The sequence below is a fragment of the Camponotus floridanus genome, unplaced genomic scaffold, assembly GCF_003227725.1.
Source record: "Camponotus floridanus strain SB8 unplaced genomic scaffold, Cflo_v7.5 scaffold455, whole genome shotgun sequence".
NCBI classification, from domain to species: domain Eukaryota; kingdom Metazoa; phylum Arthropoda; class Insecta; order Hymenoptera; family Formicidae; genus Camponotus; species Camponotus floridanus.
The window spans coordinates 26,322-43,920 of NW_020229609.1; the positions used below are offsets into that span (position 1 = coordinate 26,322).

At 40.5% G+C, this 17,599-nt stretch overlaps 1 protein-coding gene across 1 annotated transcript; it reads right to left on the reverse strand.

The window, feature by feature from the left end:
* Positions 1-15,036: 15,036 nt before the first annotated feature.
* On the reverse strand, positions 15,037-17,106 carry LOC112639073. Its single transcript, XM_025411938.1, has 3 exons — positions 17,040-17,106; positions 16,398-16,733; positions 15,037-16,280 (listed from the first exon to the last, which is right to left on the reverse strand). Exons 1-3 carry the CDS (start codon positions 17,104-17,106, stop codon positions 15,037-15,039), a joined length of 1,647 nt encoding a protein of 548 aa, XP_025267723.1.
* Positions 17,107-17,599: the final 493 nt, after the last annotated feature.

Consider the following 17,599-nt stretch of genomic DNA (forward strand, 5'->3'; position numbering starts at 1 on the left):
CCGACGCTCATTTATTAAGAATATAATGTAGTGGTGGGGGATCAATGTTTCTAACGCATTGGAATTTAGGAGAAGAGGGAGGCGGTGCTCGAACAAAAGAATTCTTAGAAACGCATGCAAAGGATTAGGGTGGGGAAATAAAAGAGATAACGCATATGAATGTTTACATATTTTATTTTTATCGCAATTCTTTCTGGTGTCGCGACCACCAGTTAAATATTTTGAATACATTTTGTAAGGCGCAATTCTTAACATGTTTTCCACATCGCATACTATTCGAATCGTCTAATTTATTTAGAGCATTGATATCTTCGTAATCCGCATCCAAGGTTTCAATAATATAGCCGTTCCCCGCATCGTCTAGTATATCGGCCAGCCATTTTCGCTTTTCAAGTCCTTTGACGTACACGACAGACGATTCTTCTTCTTCTTCGTGTATCGTACCAACGACAGCTGTTGTAATCGCACGCTGAGCCAAGCCATACGAAACGTTTCCGTCTTCCCATTGTAATCCGTGATGATTTCTAATTAGCCATGAGACTTGACATCGCTCAGATTTTGTAAGCGTGTGCCACGGTACGGGACTTGCGAAAAAGTAATGCGATAGAACGTATCCCTTTCTCAAGACTGCCGCTTCCTTCGACAAAATTTTTCCCAACGATAAATCCTTGCAGATCCACAAACGTTGGTACGGACGAGATCTCTCTCTCTTCGATACGCCAGTCGAGAGGAACGACAAAACTCTAAAACCATCTCGCAAGACTTTGATTTATATCATGCTCCTCTTCCCCCTCTCTCTTCTGTCGATGTTATCGCCTAGGTGATTTTGCGTACAACGTTGGTCAACGGATTGTATTGGATCACGCGATCGTGTATGATGAGACAGTACGCAGTGATATTCGGCGGCACGTTCTCCTTACACTCGAATTCCAATCTCACATCCACGGTTGCGCTCTTGACCGATTCGTTTTGTCGAGAACAATCGATATTCACGAACGGACCGTAAAGTTGAAACATTGCGATGGAGAGACTCGGCTCGAGATACTCGTATCCGTAATAATTCTTGCAGAAGCGCATATACGTGTCATACAGAATGGAATATCTGTTTTTATCGAAATCCAGATTCATATCGTCGTACGGATAATATTCCGAATTCAGATAAAGTTTAACGTTGATCAATTTGCAGTGGTCGAATTCACTTGCATCCTTAGACATGACATTCTTCCGACCTGCCTGCAAAGCGAAACGACGTATCGTGGTTTCTCCAGCTGAGTCGCGGTCTTAATGGCCCACGAATGCTTGGTTGTAAGCTGCAATAGCGGATACTCGTACAGATCCCACGAGCGAAAAGCCATGTTGAGATATCCGCTTTCCAGAACACGGAGCATCGACATCTTTTTGATTTCGCTCAACAGCACGTGAGGCATTCGCCATTGTATCTTGAATATGTTGAGCTCAGGCTCCTGCGCCGAATTTCCAAGCAGACAATTGTCATCGTTGCGCGATCTCGCAAAAAACCTATCGCTGGAGCGTTCTACGAGCACGAGTTGCATCGCGCGAATTATCCCGACGTGTATCTCGTGGAGAAAATACTGCGCAGGAGAGGTGACGAGGTTTACGTGAAATGGCTGGGATTTGACAATTCGCACAACTCTTGGATACATAAGGACAATATGATTTAATTTATACAGTGTTTATTAATATTTCTTTCAATAATACTATATATGTATTTATATTCTTAATATAAGTATGTAATATATGCGCTGCATAAAATATGTGAAATATAAAAAAAAACAAAAAAAAATCTTTATTAATATTTCTTTTAATAGTATAATACATTGTGTCACACACGCGCAATTGTAAAATATTGTAAGAGAGATGAATAGCGGGAGAGCGATGAATGATACTTAGAATAAACATATGGGAGTTTCAAGTATCCCATTGGAATGAAAACAGTAGATAGGGTCTATGGTAGAGATGAAAGCAGCGAGCGTTTAAGAAATAGAGCTACTGTCAGTATCGAATTGGTCAGTGAAAAGAATCAAGTGAACGTTGAGTGAACGATAGTGAACAGAAGAACGTTATATAACGTTAAATATATATATAATAAGAAAAAAAAGGAAGGTAAGAAATAAATAAATATAAAGAAAATAAATAATAAGAAATAATACATTGTGGATAATTAGATTATTTTCGCTTTTTTTTTTCACACTAGCATGTGCATCCCCATATACCGACAACCTCAGCCCAATTTATTTCTGCATGGCTTGCAGAAATGGAGGTGCGTGAAGACCACGGGGCGTATGATAAATCAGTCACCGTATCCATTATTAAAATATTGCGCGGATTGCTTTCCACCAAATTCATGGCTTTTTCATCGCGAAATGGCAAAACCATTCAGTCGGCATGAGCTTAGTCAAGGGCCTCATACGATCGAGCGCTGCCAAAGACGGGAATGCGGAGGAATATTGACGGAAGTCTGACCCATCACAGATTGCGAGCAATGTTTCCAAACTTACATAAGTGTATACAACTCTTATTGACCGAAACGTATAAAATGGACCATTTAGGCATGTTTCATTATGATTTGATGATTGATGAGTTAAATTTTATATTACCTGCTCCTAATGAAAACATGGACGAGGAGCGCGAAAATATGTTAGAACGTACAATTATATTATCACCGTACTTATATTAATTATATTATCACATATACATATACATATTATTATTATATATACATATTATTATTACATATACATACGAGGTGTGGCAATAAAATAACCGGATTGGTGCTGCTACTGGCAAACGGCGAGCCGGCCGCAGCAGATCTGAACATGTCTGTGCTTGTTCATACCTTCACTAACATAATCTCGATTCGCGCGTTTGTGCGGTACTCAGTCTCACCATAATTATCGCCCGAGTAAGTTCTTGTTTTAACTTGCCGTCGAATGGAGCAAAGAGTTAACCTTAAGTTTCTTGTGAAACTCGGAAAAACCGCAACAGAAACCCATGCTATGTTAAAGGAAGTGTACGGAAGTGAGTGTTTATCGCGCACACAAGTTTTTGAATGGTGTAAAAGGTTTAAAGAAGGTCGTGAAATGACTGAAGACGATCCACGCTCTGGACGGCCTTTAACATCAAAAACAGAAGACAACATCGAGAAAATTGGTAAATTGATCCGTGAAAATCGTCGTCTGAGTATCCGGGCTCTTGCTGAAGTCTCAGGAATTAATAGAGAAAGTATCCGTCAGATTTTGCATGAATCATTGAACATGAGAAAAGTTTGCGCGAAAATGGTGCCAAAACTTCTCACTGCAGAACAAAAGGAATTGAGAATGAACATTTGTGTTGACCTTTTGAACAACATTAGCGCTGATCCAGGTTTGTTAGACAGAGTGATTACTTGCGACGAGTCGTGGTTTTTTACCTATGACCCAGAAACAAAGCGTCAGTCGATGCATTGGAAGAGTCCGAGTTCACCGCGTCAAAAAAAAGCCAAAATGTCAAAATCAAAATTTAAGACCATGATGGTTGTTTTTTTTGATATTCGAGGAGTTGTTTACATTCACTGGGTCCCCGAAGGTCAGACTGTTAATCAACATTATTACATTGAGATCCTGTCCACCCTTCGTGAAAGAGTGAGAAGGCGAAGGCCCGAACTGTGGAAGAACAATTTTTGGATGCTCCACCAAGACAATGCACCATCACATTCTGCGTTGTCTGTGAAGTCGTTTTTCGCGAAACACAAAATCACAGTGTTGGCCCACCCACCCTACTCGCCCGACCTGGCCCCCTGTGACTACTTTTTATTTCCAAAAGTAAAATCAGAGCTAAAGGGGACAAGATTTCAGAGTGTAGAGACAGTAAAAGCAAAAGCGACGGAGGTACTCAACAGCCTAACGGAAGCGGACTTCCAGCACTGCTTCCAACAATGGAAAATACGTATGGAGCGGTGTAGGGATCGCCAAGGAGAATATATAGAAGGAGAAAATTTGTATAATGTAAATAATAATAAATAAAATGTTTTTTAGCACCAGTCCGGTTATTTAATTGCCACACCTCGTATTATTACATATACATATTATTACATATTATATTATGTTATTCTTTTAACAGTAAAATACATTTTATATTTTATATTTTATATTTTATATTTTGCATTTTATATTTTACATATTACAATGGTATCCTATAATGTTCCCACGGTAACGTGTCAGTCGAATCAGATGCGATATACCGCTTATCGTCGTACGGACTCAAAGCAATTTTCGTCTCGCGGACGGTATACACTTGGTGCAGTTTAGATCTTATACACGACTGCTGTCGCGTCATTTCGATCTCTTCGTTTAAACACCGCGTGTAATCTTTGAAGGTTATCGTTCTCGCGACTTCGTTGCTCTTGACGCCTTTAACTTTCTTCGTGTCTTTCTTTCCGTCCACTCGTAACGCGTACATCTTTGCTCTGAGCCCGACGAATTCGGTCATTATGGCACCGTTGTTTTCGTCCTTCATCAGACCAGGTACCTTTTTATTTACAAGCGATATATCGTACGCATTGTCCATAAGAACGTGTACGACGCGTGGCCGAAAAACGGCTTTGTACAGAGTTTTACAATATATAAAAGATCGTTTGCTTAATCGTGTGTTTTCTTGCCATATTTTTGCCCGCAAGCGCGTACCATCCCTTCCGGCTTCCTGACCATAGGTTCATCTGGGTTACGGTCGAAAATAACCTCATTACCCAGACTTCACATCTTACAGCCGCATAATCGCTCGTGTCGAATCTAACAATGTCGCGCTTCATGTTGTCGTACACATCCGCGCACTCGATGTGATATATGAGACTATCCGTATCGGTGTACATTACCCGGCATTTGTCGCGATACAGAGGATATATATACTCGTGATGAAATTCGTACAGACACGTCTTGGATATGTCGAGTATGCACATACCCACGTAAATCGGTTTGTAAACACCTCGAGTTTACGTAATTCTACTGCAATCAGATTTTCCGAAAAGACGCTTCTGCTGTGGAAATTCGGTTTCGCGATCATCGCTTCGGCGCCGAACCGACTGTCCCATTTTGTTAATAATTTTACATCGACCCGATTACGCACATTTTCCATCGTTTTGCCAAATACCGCATTATTCATTAATTTATATAAATTTTTCTCGAAATCGTTTTTCGCGAGTGTTCTGAAACGTGTATTTAATTCTATGTAATTTCGAAGGCAAGGAGATTGAGAAAACTGTAAAATTCTATGTATTTTTGTTATACGAAGGCCGTGACGCGTACACTGTTGTAGGTTACGGTAGTGTATCACGTAACGCTTCTTATCGTATAACGTTGCGAGGAGCTTGTCTTGCCGCTTGCCGGGCGGCTTGTCGCGTGTCGGACAAAACGGTAGGTCGGTGTGCATATCGTGAAGATGTTGCGGATACTCGAGATCGACTTCGAGGATATACCCCGTGGGCGAATCTAACGCTATAGATGATACGTCAAAATTCGACGCGTCGTCGACCCATCGAAAATCGGCGTAAGGCAACGGTTGGCACATTGCCCATCCGTATAAATTATTAACGTCAAAATACATCAAGTAAGACGATGGTTTCGATGGATCGTACGATTGTCGCATATATTTGTTATTAGCGCGCGTGTATCTGTTTGAACATTGGCTCAGACCGCGTATACCGCGTTCTATAAACATGACCATGTCGATATCTGTAAGCAACTCGAACGTGATCTTTGTATGCTTTAACATGGCGTCCCACGTATATCCGGGCAGAGTAATAATACGCGGGGTCGAGTCCGTAACTTTTGATGCAGCTATCGCGAAAATTTTCGAAAATATCTGCTAATAACAAGACGTCGATTTTGAGATACATGTCACTATATTCGCCCAACGTTCGAATGGAGAATCGCGTCCAGATGTTCTCGGCGTGCGCGTAATCGCTCTCGGATATAGTTTCACCGGTCAAGGAACTGTAAAACGATTCGCGCGGTGGTAAACGCGTATCTCGCAATCTATCTACCGAGTCGACGTATTCGTACGGAAAGACAACTTTCCGTGTTAATAAACTGAAATTTTCCGCGGATAAATTTTCAAATTTCGATTTTAAAATTTTGAGCTTATCTTTGTCTAGATAAGATGCCAATTTGTCGAGACTCGATGTAAGAAATTTGTACGAATCGATGAAGCGTAATTTTACATTATTTTTCCAATCGCCTTCCTTAAGTTCGACATTTTTAGTAAACGAAATATATTTCTCTTTCGTTATCGGGAGTAACTCGACTCTCCCTTCGAATGTTGTGGCTATTTCCTCGATAATAAAATGCGAATCGTAACCGGATAAATTGTGGAAAACTATCGGAATACAAAAAGATTCTTTGTAATTTAAATTGCAATTTGAATGCGCGGGACCTCTGTACCGCCCGATCAGATGACAATGATCGCGAACGCGTGTATCGTCTTGCGCGAACGGTTTTTCGCATATATGACATTGAGTGGCGTTGTAAAATTTTTCACACTCTTCGGACGTTAAATTAACCATGGGGACATTGGTCGTTAAAATATTCTTAACGCGAATCGCTAAATTTTTAAGATCTTCGACGAACCACGCTATACAATCGGCGCTACGCGAATAATACGCCGATAAAGATTCGTCGTATGAACAATGCATATAATATGCTATACTAAATACCCGATGATGCTGGTACAATTTTTGTTGTTGTTGTTCTTCCTCCGTTTTGGTCAGAACGCATTCCAGGTTGGCGTACACGACGAATGAAAGCCGCTCTTTCCTGTTGTAATTGTTGAACTCGAGCCACTTATCCTTGTCGCTCGGCAACCGGATAGCTCAGTCGTTCATCTCCCCGCAGTCGACCGTATGCGACTGCAACTTGTCATCCGAACTAAAATAATGCAGGCATCTGTAAAAGAAAAATTTTTTAATTAAAATTAGAACAATTTGTTATATAAATTATAATTATTTTATATTAATATATATACATACAGATCACAGATATATCTTTGACTGTTGTGTTTGCTCAGTTGCGAGCTCACGAGCCGAGATAAATTTTTTATCCACGCGAAATGTCGTACGTTGTTGCCGTCTTCCACGTATAGCAGATTCACGTGCTTATCTCTCTTCTGCTCTGTCAGTCGTAGTGGAACAATGTTCTCGCTTTCGATGCCGTACACGTTGATCGAGATACTGTTCGCGAGTTCAAATTTTTTAATTTGTTTTAAAGTTACTAGAAACTCAATGTCCCGGAGATTCAGCACTGTCGCATAAGGGGAGTACGATGATTCTCGTCCCACCTTTCTTTCTGCGGGATATAGAGCGGCGACCACTGCCCACGCGAAACACGCATTGTCCTTAGACTGTACGTTAACCACCGCTCTTTTCATCATAATCTCCCGCGACAATTTAATGTGGCATCCCGCGCGCATTGGATTATATTTATTTACATTAACAGTTAAATTCTGTATTCGCGACAATGCCCAACCGCTATCGCGTTCCTGAAACTCTTCCAGAGACGCTAAAGTGAGCTCGATAACGCGGCGCTCGAACCACTCGCGTAAATCCGATGTGCGAAAGAGTTCACAGTTTTTCGTATTCACACTTTTATTCGCGCGCTTATCACCCGACACAAATTCACCATTAAACACAGTGTTCACTTTTACACTGTTGTGTCTTTTTAGAACGTCTTGCACTTGCTCGAGCACGATGTCTTCGGCATTCTCGAGAAATTGACGAGGTTCGATATAGTGCGTTAATCACGGCACCGGTCAGAATACGGCTATCGAACGCGATATCGATCTCTCGCCAAACGAGTCTTTCAGCGTTATTATCACCGCTGTAATCACCACCACTGGGAATAAACCGTCTCTGCAATCGAGTCTTTGCATCTTCTAGTCGCGCGATTTTAGCCACCAGAGATTGCCTGTTTCCGATCGAGAGTCGCGGACGCTTGACACAACTGCGTTCTTCGAGCTCTTGGATCAATTCCTCGCAACGCTGCAGCCACGCGAAATACTCGCCCAAGGTGGCAATTCGGCGAGATCCCTCCATCGCGTTCGGTCTGCTCGATGTTTTCCAGTTTCCTGTTTTTTTTCACATTTTTAAAGCACTACGTCACAGTTTTCTACGGATGACTTTTGCACACGATAAACAATACCGTTCTCTATCTTGAACGTGAAATCGCGCAAAAATCTTTCTAACGGAACACCGCTATACTTTTTTTGCAACCGACACGTCGATGGGCGTTCAAATCACATACTATGATGATTTGATGCACTTCAATCCTTCTTATATATGAAGGAGGAAACAAAGGTGCAAAGCAGCCGAACATCGGCGCTCATACGCGTCGCAATATCGTCTCCTCCGAGAAAAAATTACGGAGGACGATTCTGGGAGGTGCCATTTGTTTATATTGTTTATAAATTCGCATGATGTATAATTGAGAGAGAGATAAAGATACGTCGAACGGAAAAAAATCTAGATTTACTTATATCGGGGGTAAGGGATGTACCGAAAGCGCAAAGCAGCCGAACATCGGCGCTGATATACGAGCGGTGGAAGCAAGGGTGCAAAGCTACCGAACATCGGTGCTGATGTACATTGCATTCCTTCCGACAAGAAACATGCGAGATGATTCTAAGGTGTTTATATTGTTTATCAACCGGGCACGTAATACAATATCGCTTATACTTTCGATAAACATATGGGACCGCGCATACTTTTTTTTACGAGGTATTTACGGCGATATGGCGATAAAGTCGCATCTCTATTATACGATCTCGTACCGAAATCACGCTGCTTTGTCAGAAAGAGTTTGGCAGTGCGCGAGTCGAGAAATCGAAAGTGAAGAAGTGAATATTTTTTTCATCGTTCTTGTGTATTTTATAAAATGGCCGAAGAAAAATCATTATCATTAATGATGACGATGATGATGATGTTTTGATCATCGATGATGACGATATGATGATCATCGAAAATAATAATTTGAGGATCATTGAAAATAATAATGTAATGAATGTTGATGAAGATGACGAAGATGACGAAGATGACATCGAAGTAGAACCTTTGGCGGACAGCGATTACGAGAGTGTCAATAGTGATGATGAACTATTACAAATCAGAGAACGAAATTTAGACTTACCGGAAATATTGACGATGAACAATACAATACAATAAAAATATGTTACATATCGTTCTATTATGCGGAAAGTGGACGGAAATATTGTGCGGAATGCTTCCTGGAACTATCGTTTTTATTTCTGGAAGCTAGTGCTGTACGGGAACATCGTTGTACAAATTATCGACATTTAAGCAATATATCCTGCAAAGAGTGCAGGAAATCACTGATTCAAATATTACCGTGCGACATGTGCACACATTAAAACATTGTAAGTACTATTTTTTTAAATCTTATTATAACTATATTTTTTTTTACTATATATTATAACTATATATTTTTTCTGTTACAGGAGCCGCCTCCCCCTGATCCGGCGCACCCCACCCAAATTAATTTTATATATTTTTTATTGTTCGGGATCGCGCTTTCGATTCGCGAATTTTGTAAAACCGGGTAAGCGCGATTGAACTTTGCCGGCACATACCCGCGGGGGTATCGCAAGCTCTCTCAGTGCGTGATCGCGTAAGGAATACTTGATAGGAATGAAATTATATGCAGTTGCGACTTAATGTGTTACAGTAAGACCGGTGAGCGAATTACTGTCCGTTTATTGTTAAAGTCACAAAATGATACACGTTTGCTGGTCTCAAGACGCGATGTAGGGTGAGAGCGCACCACTACGCGGATCGCGTGAGAGCGAGCGAGACAGCTATCGATCAGCTGTTAGCGAGATCGAGTTAGACGGCGCTATATCGGCCGTTCGCTTGAGAGCGAGCGAGACGGCGCTATATCGGCCGTTCGCGTGAGAGCGAGCGAGACGGCGCTATGTCGGCCGTTCGCGTGAGAGCGAGCGAGACGGCGCTATATCGGCCGTTCGCGTGAGAGCGCGCGAGACGGCGTTCTGCCGCTCGGATAATAGTTTGAGCGAGACCGCGCTATACCCGTCAGTCCGCTGGTCCGATATAGATAGAATGAATATTGCTATCTGCGAATACGCGAACTGCACTGTTCACGACTTGACACAAATGCGAGAGAGACGGCGTTATGCCGCTCGTACTAGAGTTCGAACGAGACCGCACTATACACGACTCGCCACGAATGCGAGAGAGACGGCGTTATGCCGTTCGTACTAGAGTTCGAGCGAGACCGCACTATACACGACTCGCCACGAATGCGAGAGAGACGGCGTTATGCCGTTCGTACTAGAGTTCGAGCGAGACCGCACTATACACGTCGGTTCGCCACGAATGCGAGAGAGACGGCGTTATGCCGTTCGTACTAGAGTTCGAGCGAGACCGCATTATACACGTCGGTTCGCCACGAATGCGAGAGAGACGGCGTTATGCCGTTCGTCCTAGAGTTCAAGCGAGACCGCACTATACACGTCGGTTCGCCCAATTTTGAGATAGATAGCTGACTTGTGGCTATCTATGAATACGCGAAACCGCACTGTTCACGGTTCGCGGGAGAGCGAGCGAGACGGCGCTCTATCGGCCGTTCGCGTGAGAGCGAGCGAGACGGCGATCTATCAGCCGTTCGCGTGAGAGCGTGCAAGACGGCGATCTATCAGCCGTTCGCGTGAGAGCGAGCGAGACGGCGCTTGATCGGCCGTTCGCGTGAGAGCGAGCGAGACGGCGCTCTATCGGCCGTTCGCGTGAGAGCGAGCGAGACGCCCAGTTCACTGAACGGAGTTGCGGTACGACGAAGGCTCCGCCTCTTGCCGAGAGTGGAGGCGCTCCGAAAGATCCCGGCACTCGCGTTTGAACTGTTCACGTGCACTGCGGACACGATTACTGGCGCGCACAATGTTACTTCGCGAAACTGTTCCAATGATTGAGGCTCGCGGTTTAAGGATTTCACACTCGTGAGACTAATGAAACGAATCTTAACTTTGCTCGTTAAGATTATCGCGAACTCTCGAATTTGCACTATTTTTACTCTCCGTATGACGCTCCGATCACTATGGTGGAAAACGGAAGAAAGGGCGAAAGGCAGGGATACTTTCTCGGGGAGAAAGCCTTTCTCCCGATAGATAAAGATTTGATCACGGATCGTATGATCGGACCTCGACGTATCCCTGATCATTACGTCAGATCGCGTGATATGTAAGCCTGTTTATTGGCCAGGACCGTGTATTATTTCGCGTGATCACGCGGGTCCTGGATGATTTTTGAAAAAACGTAACGGCGTACGTGAACGCGGGTTCGATAGTGCGCAAACGGATGGCGCTAGTATGACCGGGGGTAATAATTTTATGCACGATTCAGGGCGAATCCTAAACATTTATAATTATATTTTATATCATTATATTTTATATTTTTATATTTTTATATTTTTATATTTTACATTTTAATTTTAAATACACATACACACACACATAAATATGTATAATATACACATACACACATTTTAAAATAAATTTTATATATATTTTAATTTAAAAAAAAATCTAATTATTTCGCATGCCTCTCCTTGCGTTCCCATCCCTGCGCTAGTTATAAGTATCGTTATCTCCCATGCGTTAATCTAAGTCTCGTCTCGCGCTAGTTATAAGTCCCTGGCACGCGTTGTTCTCGCGCCATCGCTCCCTCTCCCTCGCACGCTTTGTTCTCGCACCATCGCTACCCCCTCTCCCTCGCACGCGTTGCCATTCGAAGAAATGCTGCTGTTTATATTATTTATAAACCGAACATGTTCGTACGCAATATTGTTTATCAATCGGGCATGTAATACAATATTGCGATAAAACATCTAACACGCGCCGCTGCCGAAATCCCCTCCGTCCCGCGTGACGTCATTCCCCTGCGCCTCCGTAATCCCCCGCGCGCTTCACCCCCCATGAGAGGACCTGAGTTAGAACTCTCCTACATATCCTACTAGTGTCAAAATAAAAACTCAAAAAAAATCACAAAAAATTACGTGTCGTGTTAAGTCTCTTTTGCATTAAATAATCCGTTTGTGGTCGTCCGTTTGCTGCATTCTTTAAACTCTGCGCTGTCGCAGTGATCCGCGCTCACTCGCGAACAGCAATCAACAATACTTTTGGGTTTATGGCAAACAAATTATAATGGTGACATGCTACTGTATTATAAGTAAGACAAAAACTATGCATCGTACGATCGCAAAATTTTCTTATCTTCAGAAAACAAGCGAAAGATTAGTATTTATCTCATTTTTATTTTTATTGAAAAATATTATTTTTAAGAAGAAGTAACAATCAATTCTAAAAACAAAAACATTCTTGAATAAAAAAAAATATTTCTATGTGCATATATGATTAACACTGCGAGACTGATAAAAAATTTTCTTGTATAAAATGTGTTATCAAATAAAATATTATTTTGTCGTAGAAATTGTTTAATTGGAGGAAAATTTTTTTTCTAAACGATAGTATGGATCAAATAAAACTAGATGCAGCGAGATTCCATTATAAAAGATGAGATTTTGAAGATTACGTGTTCCACAGTTATATACAAAGCATTACGCTATTCCACCTTCGTATTTATTTTTTCAGTCGCATATCAAATAAATTTTTTCGCACAAAAATTATTGCAGCTAAAAATATTTACATTATTTAAAATAATTGGAGAATAACTTTCTCAAGATACTTACGTCTTTAGAAATATTATATTAAATATATGTCGACTTCTTCATCGGCATGAGCCGTTTTTAATAATTTTTTGGAGAGGTAACAATCGAATCACTCGAGACTTTTAATTAAACAAATGAATATGTATATATATATATATATATATATATATATATATTTATAAAGAAAAACGGATCAATTAATATTATAATTAATGAACAGTAATTATCGCGCCTTTAACAACTATCTCACAACACCCTTCAATTTCTTCGCAACTTTACTCGGTCGGAGTCTTTGTCTCGATTGACTTATTCGATTCTCGCGCTCCTGACCTCGTCGTTAGATTTAAAATTATAACAGCCGCCGAACTGTTGTCAAAACACACTGCTTGTCGCTAAGACAATTAACGCGTCCCTGGCATCATCGAGCGGGCCTCGGAGGATATTCGCGCAAAATATAATTATTCCACATATATTAGGTGCGCAACTAAGTTCTCGCTGCTTTTTTGATGAAAATGCAACTTTATTGTGAAAAAATGGTTACAAATGAATCATTCAAAGTATTGCCCATCGCTAGCTACAACTTTTTCCCATCTTTCTGGCAGAGCTCGAATACTGTTACGGTAAAAGTGTTCATCTTTTGAGGCTATCCACGAATCAAGCCATTTTTTGATGTCTTCATATGAGCGGAACTGCTGATCAGTTAGACCATGTGCCATCGAACGGAACAAGTAATAATTGGACGGCGCAATATCTGGGGAATATGGCGAGTGGGATTTCTCATTTGAGCGTTTCCAGGTAGGTTTTAACGGGTTTGGCAACGTGAGGCCGAGCGTTGTCATGCTGTAGAATCACTTTTTCGCATGCAATCGCTTGGAAATGACTTAGCGGGTAACTCCTAATGTTGAAGCAAGCTCTTCTTGCGTTTGGCACGGATCCTCATCGAGCAATGCCTCCAATTCAGCGTCTTCGAAGGTTTTTGGCCTTCCTTCACGCGGACGGTCGTCATCGAAATCACCGTCTTTGAAGCGACGGAACCAATCACGGCACGTTGTTTCACTTAGAGCAGCATCTTCATAAACTTTTTGGAGCTCTCGATGCGCTTCAGCCGCCGTTTTCTTCGAATGAAAGAAGAAAATCAACACTTCCCGCAAATGATGATTATTTGGCACAAAATCAGACATTTTCACACAACCAAAAGTATATGACGCCAAAACAAAATCACTAATGTGTCAAAACGATTTGTTTACCATATGTCTAAGCTTGGTTTATGACGTTTTGGATATGTCAAAATCGACCAGCACTTACTGCTGGAGCCATTTATTGACAAACAGCGGGAACTTAGTTGCGCACCTAATATAATACTTTGATTTTTCTTGATTTAATAAAGGGCCTAGGGGGATAAGCATGTAAAAGTTGCCCCCGCACGTATCAAGTCGAGATTGGCATCATAGATTGACATCTATGTGTCTAAAAAATCCTGTAAATATCAACCTTAAAATTTCATTTTTGTAGGAGTTATGGAGAGGGAAAGTAAAATAAAAAAAGTGATTTTTCTCGAAAACGGCTCAACCGATTTTGATGAAAAAAAATATGTTATGAACATCAACAAGTCTATTTTAAAAATAAAATTAAAAAAAAAATTATGACAAAAAATACGAGTAAAAAAAATTTTTGAATATTTCAAAATTTTTTTTTGAGGTTATGTTTTAGAGATACACCTCCAATTTAAAAAAAAAAAAAAACCTTAAAATGTCTACTTTAACATCTATTTTTTCCAAATTTTTCATAGAGGTACTTCATGGCGAAAAATGATGAAAATCATGCATGCGGTTTTCAACTTTTTATCGAAGTGCTTTATTAACGTGAGTCCCCTCGCTTCTCACAAAACGGGGTGCTTTATTAACGTGAGTCCCCTCGCCTCTCACAAATCGGGGTGCTTTATTAACATGAGTCCCCTCGCTTCTCACAAATCGGGGTGCTTTATTAACGTGAGTCCCCTCGCCTCTCACAAATCGGGGTGCTTTATTAACGTGAGTCCCCTCGCCTCTCACAAATCGGGGTGCTTTATTAACGTGAGTCCCCTCGCCTCTCACAAATCGGGGTGCTTTATTAACGTGAGTCCACTCGCCTCCCACAAATCGGGGTGCTTTATTAACGTGAGTCCCCTCGCCTCTCACAAATCGGGGTGCTTTATTAACGTGAGTCCCCTCGCCTCTCACAAATCGGGGTGCTTTTTTAGTCTGAGTTCCCTCGCCTCTCAGAAAACAGGGTACCTTTTATAGGAATTGAAATTATTTTTTTAATCTTCATCACTGTCACTCTCAATTACTGGAATGTAATTGTTTTTCTTGAATACTTCGCTGAGTATTTCGGCCGGTTTGAAAATTTTTGATAAGTACCTAGCATGAGATAAATAATACACCACTGCAGCAATATGGGAGCAACAACCAACAGACCGTTTGCCATTGGCACATTCACATGTGTAATGTGTCAAACCAGAAACACCAACACTGTTAGGTTTATATCTTAAGAAGCATCGATATGCTGTTCGAGAAATATGACGAGATGGAACTTTCAATTTGAGTACATTTGACTGATCTTTAACATACTCAATTTTTAGTTTACCATCTTTGTCAACCATTTCTGCCAAATATGATATGGCTTGACCGAGTTGGTATGAACCGGTGAATAAGATTTTCAAATCCCTTTCTGTCATTTCTGGGAAATCTAAAATATCATCTGATGTAACACATTTGAAAGGTAGCTTTCGACGAAGCCAACCATTTTCTTCTACCTCATCCGCCAAAGTATTCTGCACATCTTTTTGACTATGCATTCTCTGTAGAATGTCATCAAAAGTGTCTACGTCAGAATGAAACCTTTTTCCAAAGGTGTTGTTGAGGAACGACGCGATTCTGAAGTAAGATCCAATTTTCGGTATCAACTTGTTGTCAATTTTATGATCCAAAAGGCGATATTTTTGTTTAAGCACACCGTGAACAGATTCAACTGCCCAGCGAATTTTAGTGACAAACCGTGACTCATTGGACTCTTCTGTGGACAGTTGTTTCCTTTTTCCTTTCAGAGCAGGCATCAAAACTCTGAAATCTTTTTCTAAAATGTCTTTTATATCACGGAAACCGCGATCAAGGACAAAAATATCACCTTCTTTTAGGAACTTACGCAAACTATTTGGATCTTCAATGACACTTTTTAAAATCTCCGCATCATTTTGATTAGCAAGGTATGGTCCAAGCATATCAACAATGTAGCCGTCAGTTGTGCACAGAGTAAAAGGTTTGCACAGAGGAACTTTCTTCTGCCCAGAGAAAGATTTTCTCTGATATTCATTGTTGGTGCTTTTTTGATGACGAGCGTACGTGCCATCACAAATTAAAAACAAATTGTCATTAATATTAAATAATTTTTTTGCCATTTCAGTTGTATGATTCTGAATAAGATCATCTCTATTGCAAGAATTTAAGCCGAAACGTAATGGCAAAACATCATCTTCGAAAGATTTGATTATACTGTTAGAATAATCTGAAACATCGTGTTCATTCTTTAATTGTAAGATAGAAGCTATCATTTTATTAGAGTTCCCTGTCCTTAATTTAAATAGGAAGACAACGAGTGCTTGGATTACCGAACGGGATTTACTGTTTCGCAGTGAAATCAACATATCTTTTATAGTATTAATATTTTCCCAATTTAATCCCGTAAAAACTTCTAACTGTTCTTCCGAAATACTATGTTCGCCCACTTTGTCTAATAATGTCGAATCACATTTTATAGACAGAGTTTCCATCACTTTGGATAACTCTAATGCTGTGAGATTTGCTGTGTTAGAGTGTACTCTCAAGAGACTAAGATCATCTTCATAAATTCTATTTTTTATTAAGTGATCTTTACAACATCGATTTCCGCTTGGTATGTAGATTTTCTTCTTAATATATACTGAAATTCGAGCTTCTTCAGGAATCGTAGTCAGATTATCTGACAATAAACAAATACAACAATATTTATGCGTAGTAACAGTTCGTTGGATGGGAATTTCGATACGTTCGACCTCAGTAATTGTTTCCTTTGGTCTGAATTGAATTTTGAATGTTGGATCATCGTTATCGGATTCAGAGGGAGGGTCTCTTTCGATTTCAGACTCAGCATCTTTTTCGGGGTTCTTCTTTTTATAAATGGAAAGTCGACATTTGTTACATAAAATGTCATTAACAACTATTATTCGCTGTAGAGATGAAGAGAAATCATGAGCTTCATTGACATTATTTATAATTCTCTTTTTACCTGTCACTTTTTTCAAAAATGTGTCGCAACCCGCACACTTCAATTTTATCGTTGCTGTCCTAGGCATACTCAAATAAAGAAAAACAGAAACTTCTAGTGACAAACAGTAAACGACTAACAAGGAAAGGGTCGGAAGTGTCCCCCTCCGATTTTAATGAGCTTTGAATATGTTGTAGTCTAGATCAAAATAGGAGACACGTATTTTTTTATAAGTGCTGAGTCGGCCGTTAAGGGGGTGAAACACCTTCTTGAAAAAAATCGATTTTTTCATTTCTCAGCGGATACCGTCGAAGCGATAAGAGATATAAACAAAAGTTTCAAATAAAAGTTTTATGGTCTTTAATGTACTTCAAAATCATGTAATCAGATTTGTCGAAAATGTCATATTTTTCGAAATCCCCCCCCCTCCCTTTTAATGTTTGAAAATTTTTAAATTTGTCTCATAACAAAACTTATAGCTCATTTAACGACAAATTCAATCATATATAATAAAGTTGTATTCCGAAGTCATTATATATATGTATATGGAAATATTACATAAAATACCGTACATAATTATT

Bases quoted from the DNA above. Each gene is read 5' to 3' on its own strand.
- LOC112639073 (XM_025411938.1), bottom strand. From the start codon at position 17,106: ATGCCTAGGACAGCAACGATAAAATTGAAGTGTGCGGGTTGCGACACA. The intron at 16,734-17,039 runs GTAAAAAGAGAA...GTTTATTGTCAG, and splicing joins ATTTTTGAAAAAAGTGACAG to ATAATCTGACTACGATTCCT. The intron at 16,281-16,397 runs GTAAATCCCGTT...ACGATGTTTCAG, and splicing joins GTTGATTTCACTGCGAAACA to ATTATTCTAACAGTATAATC.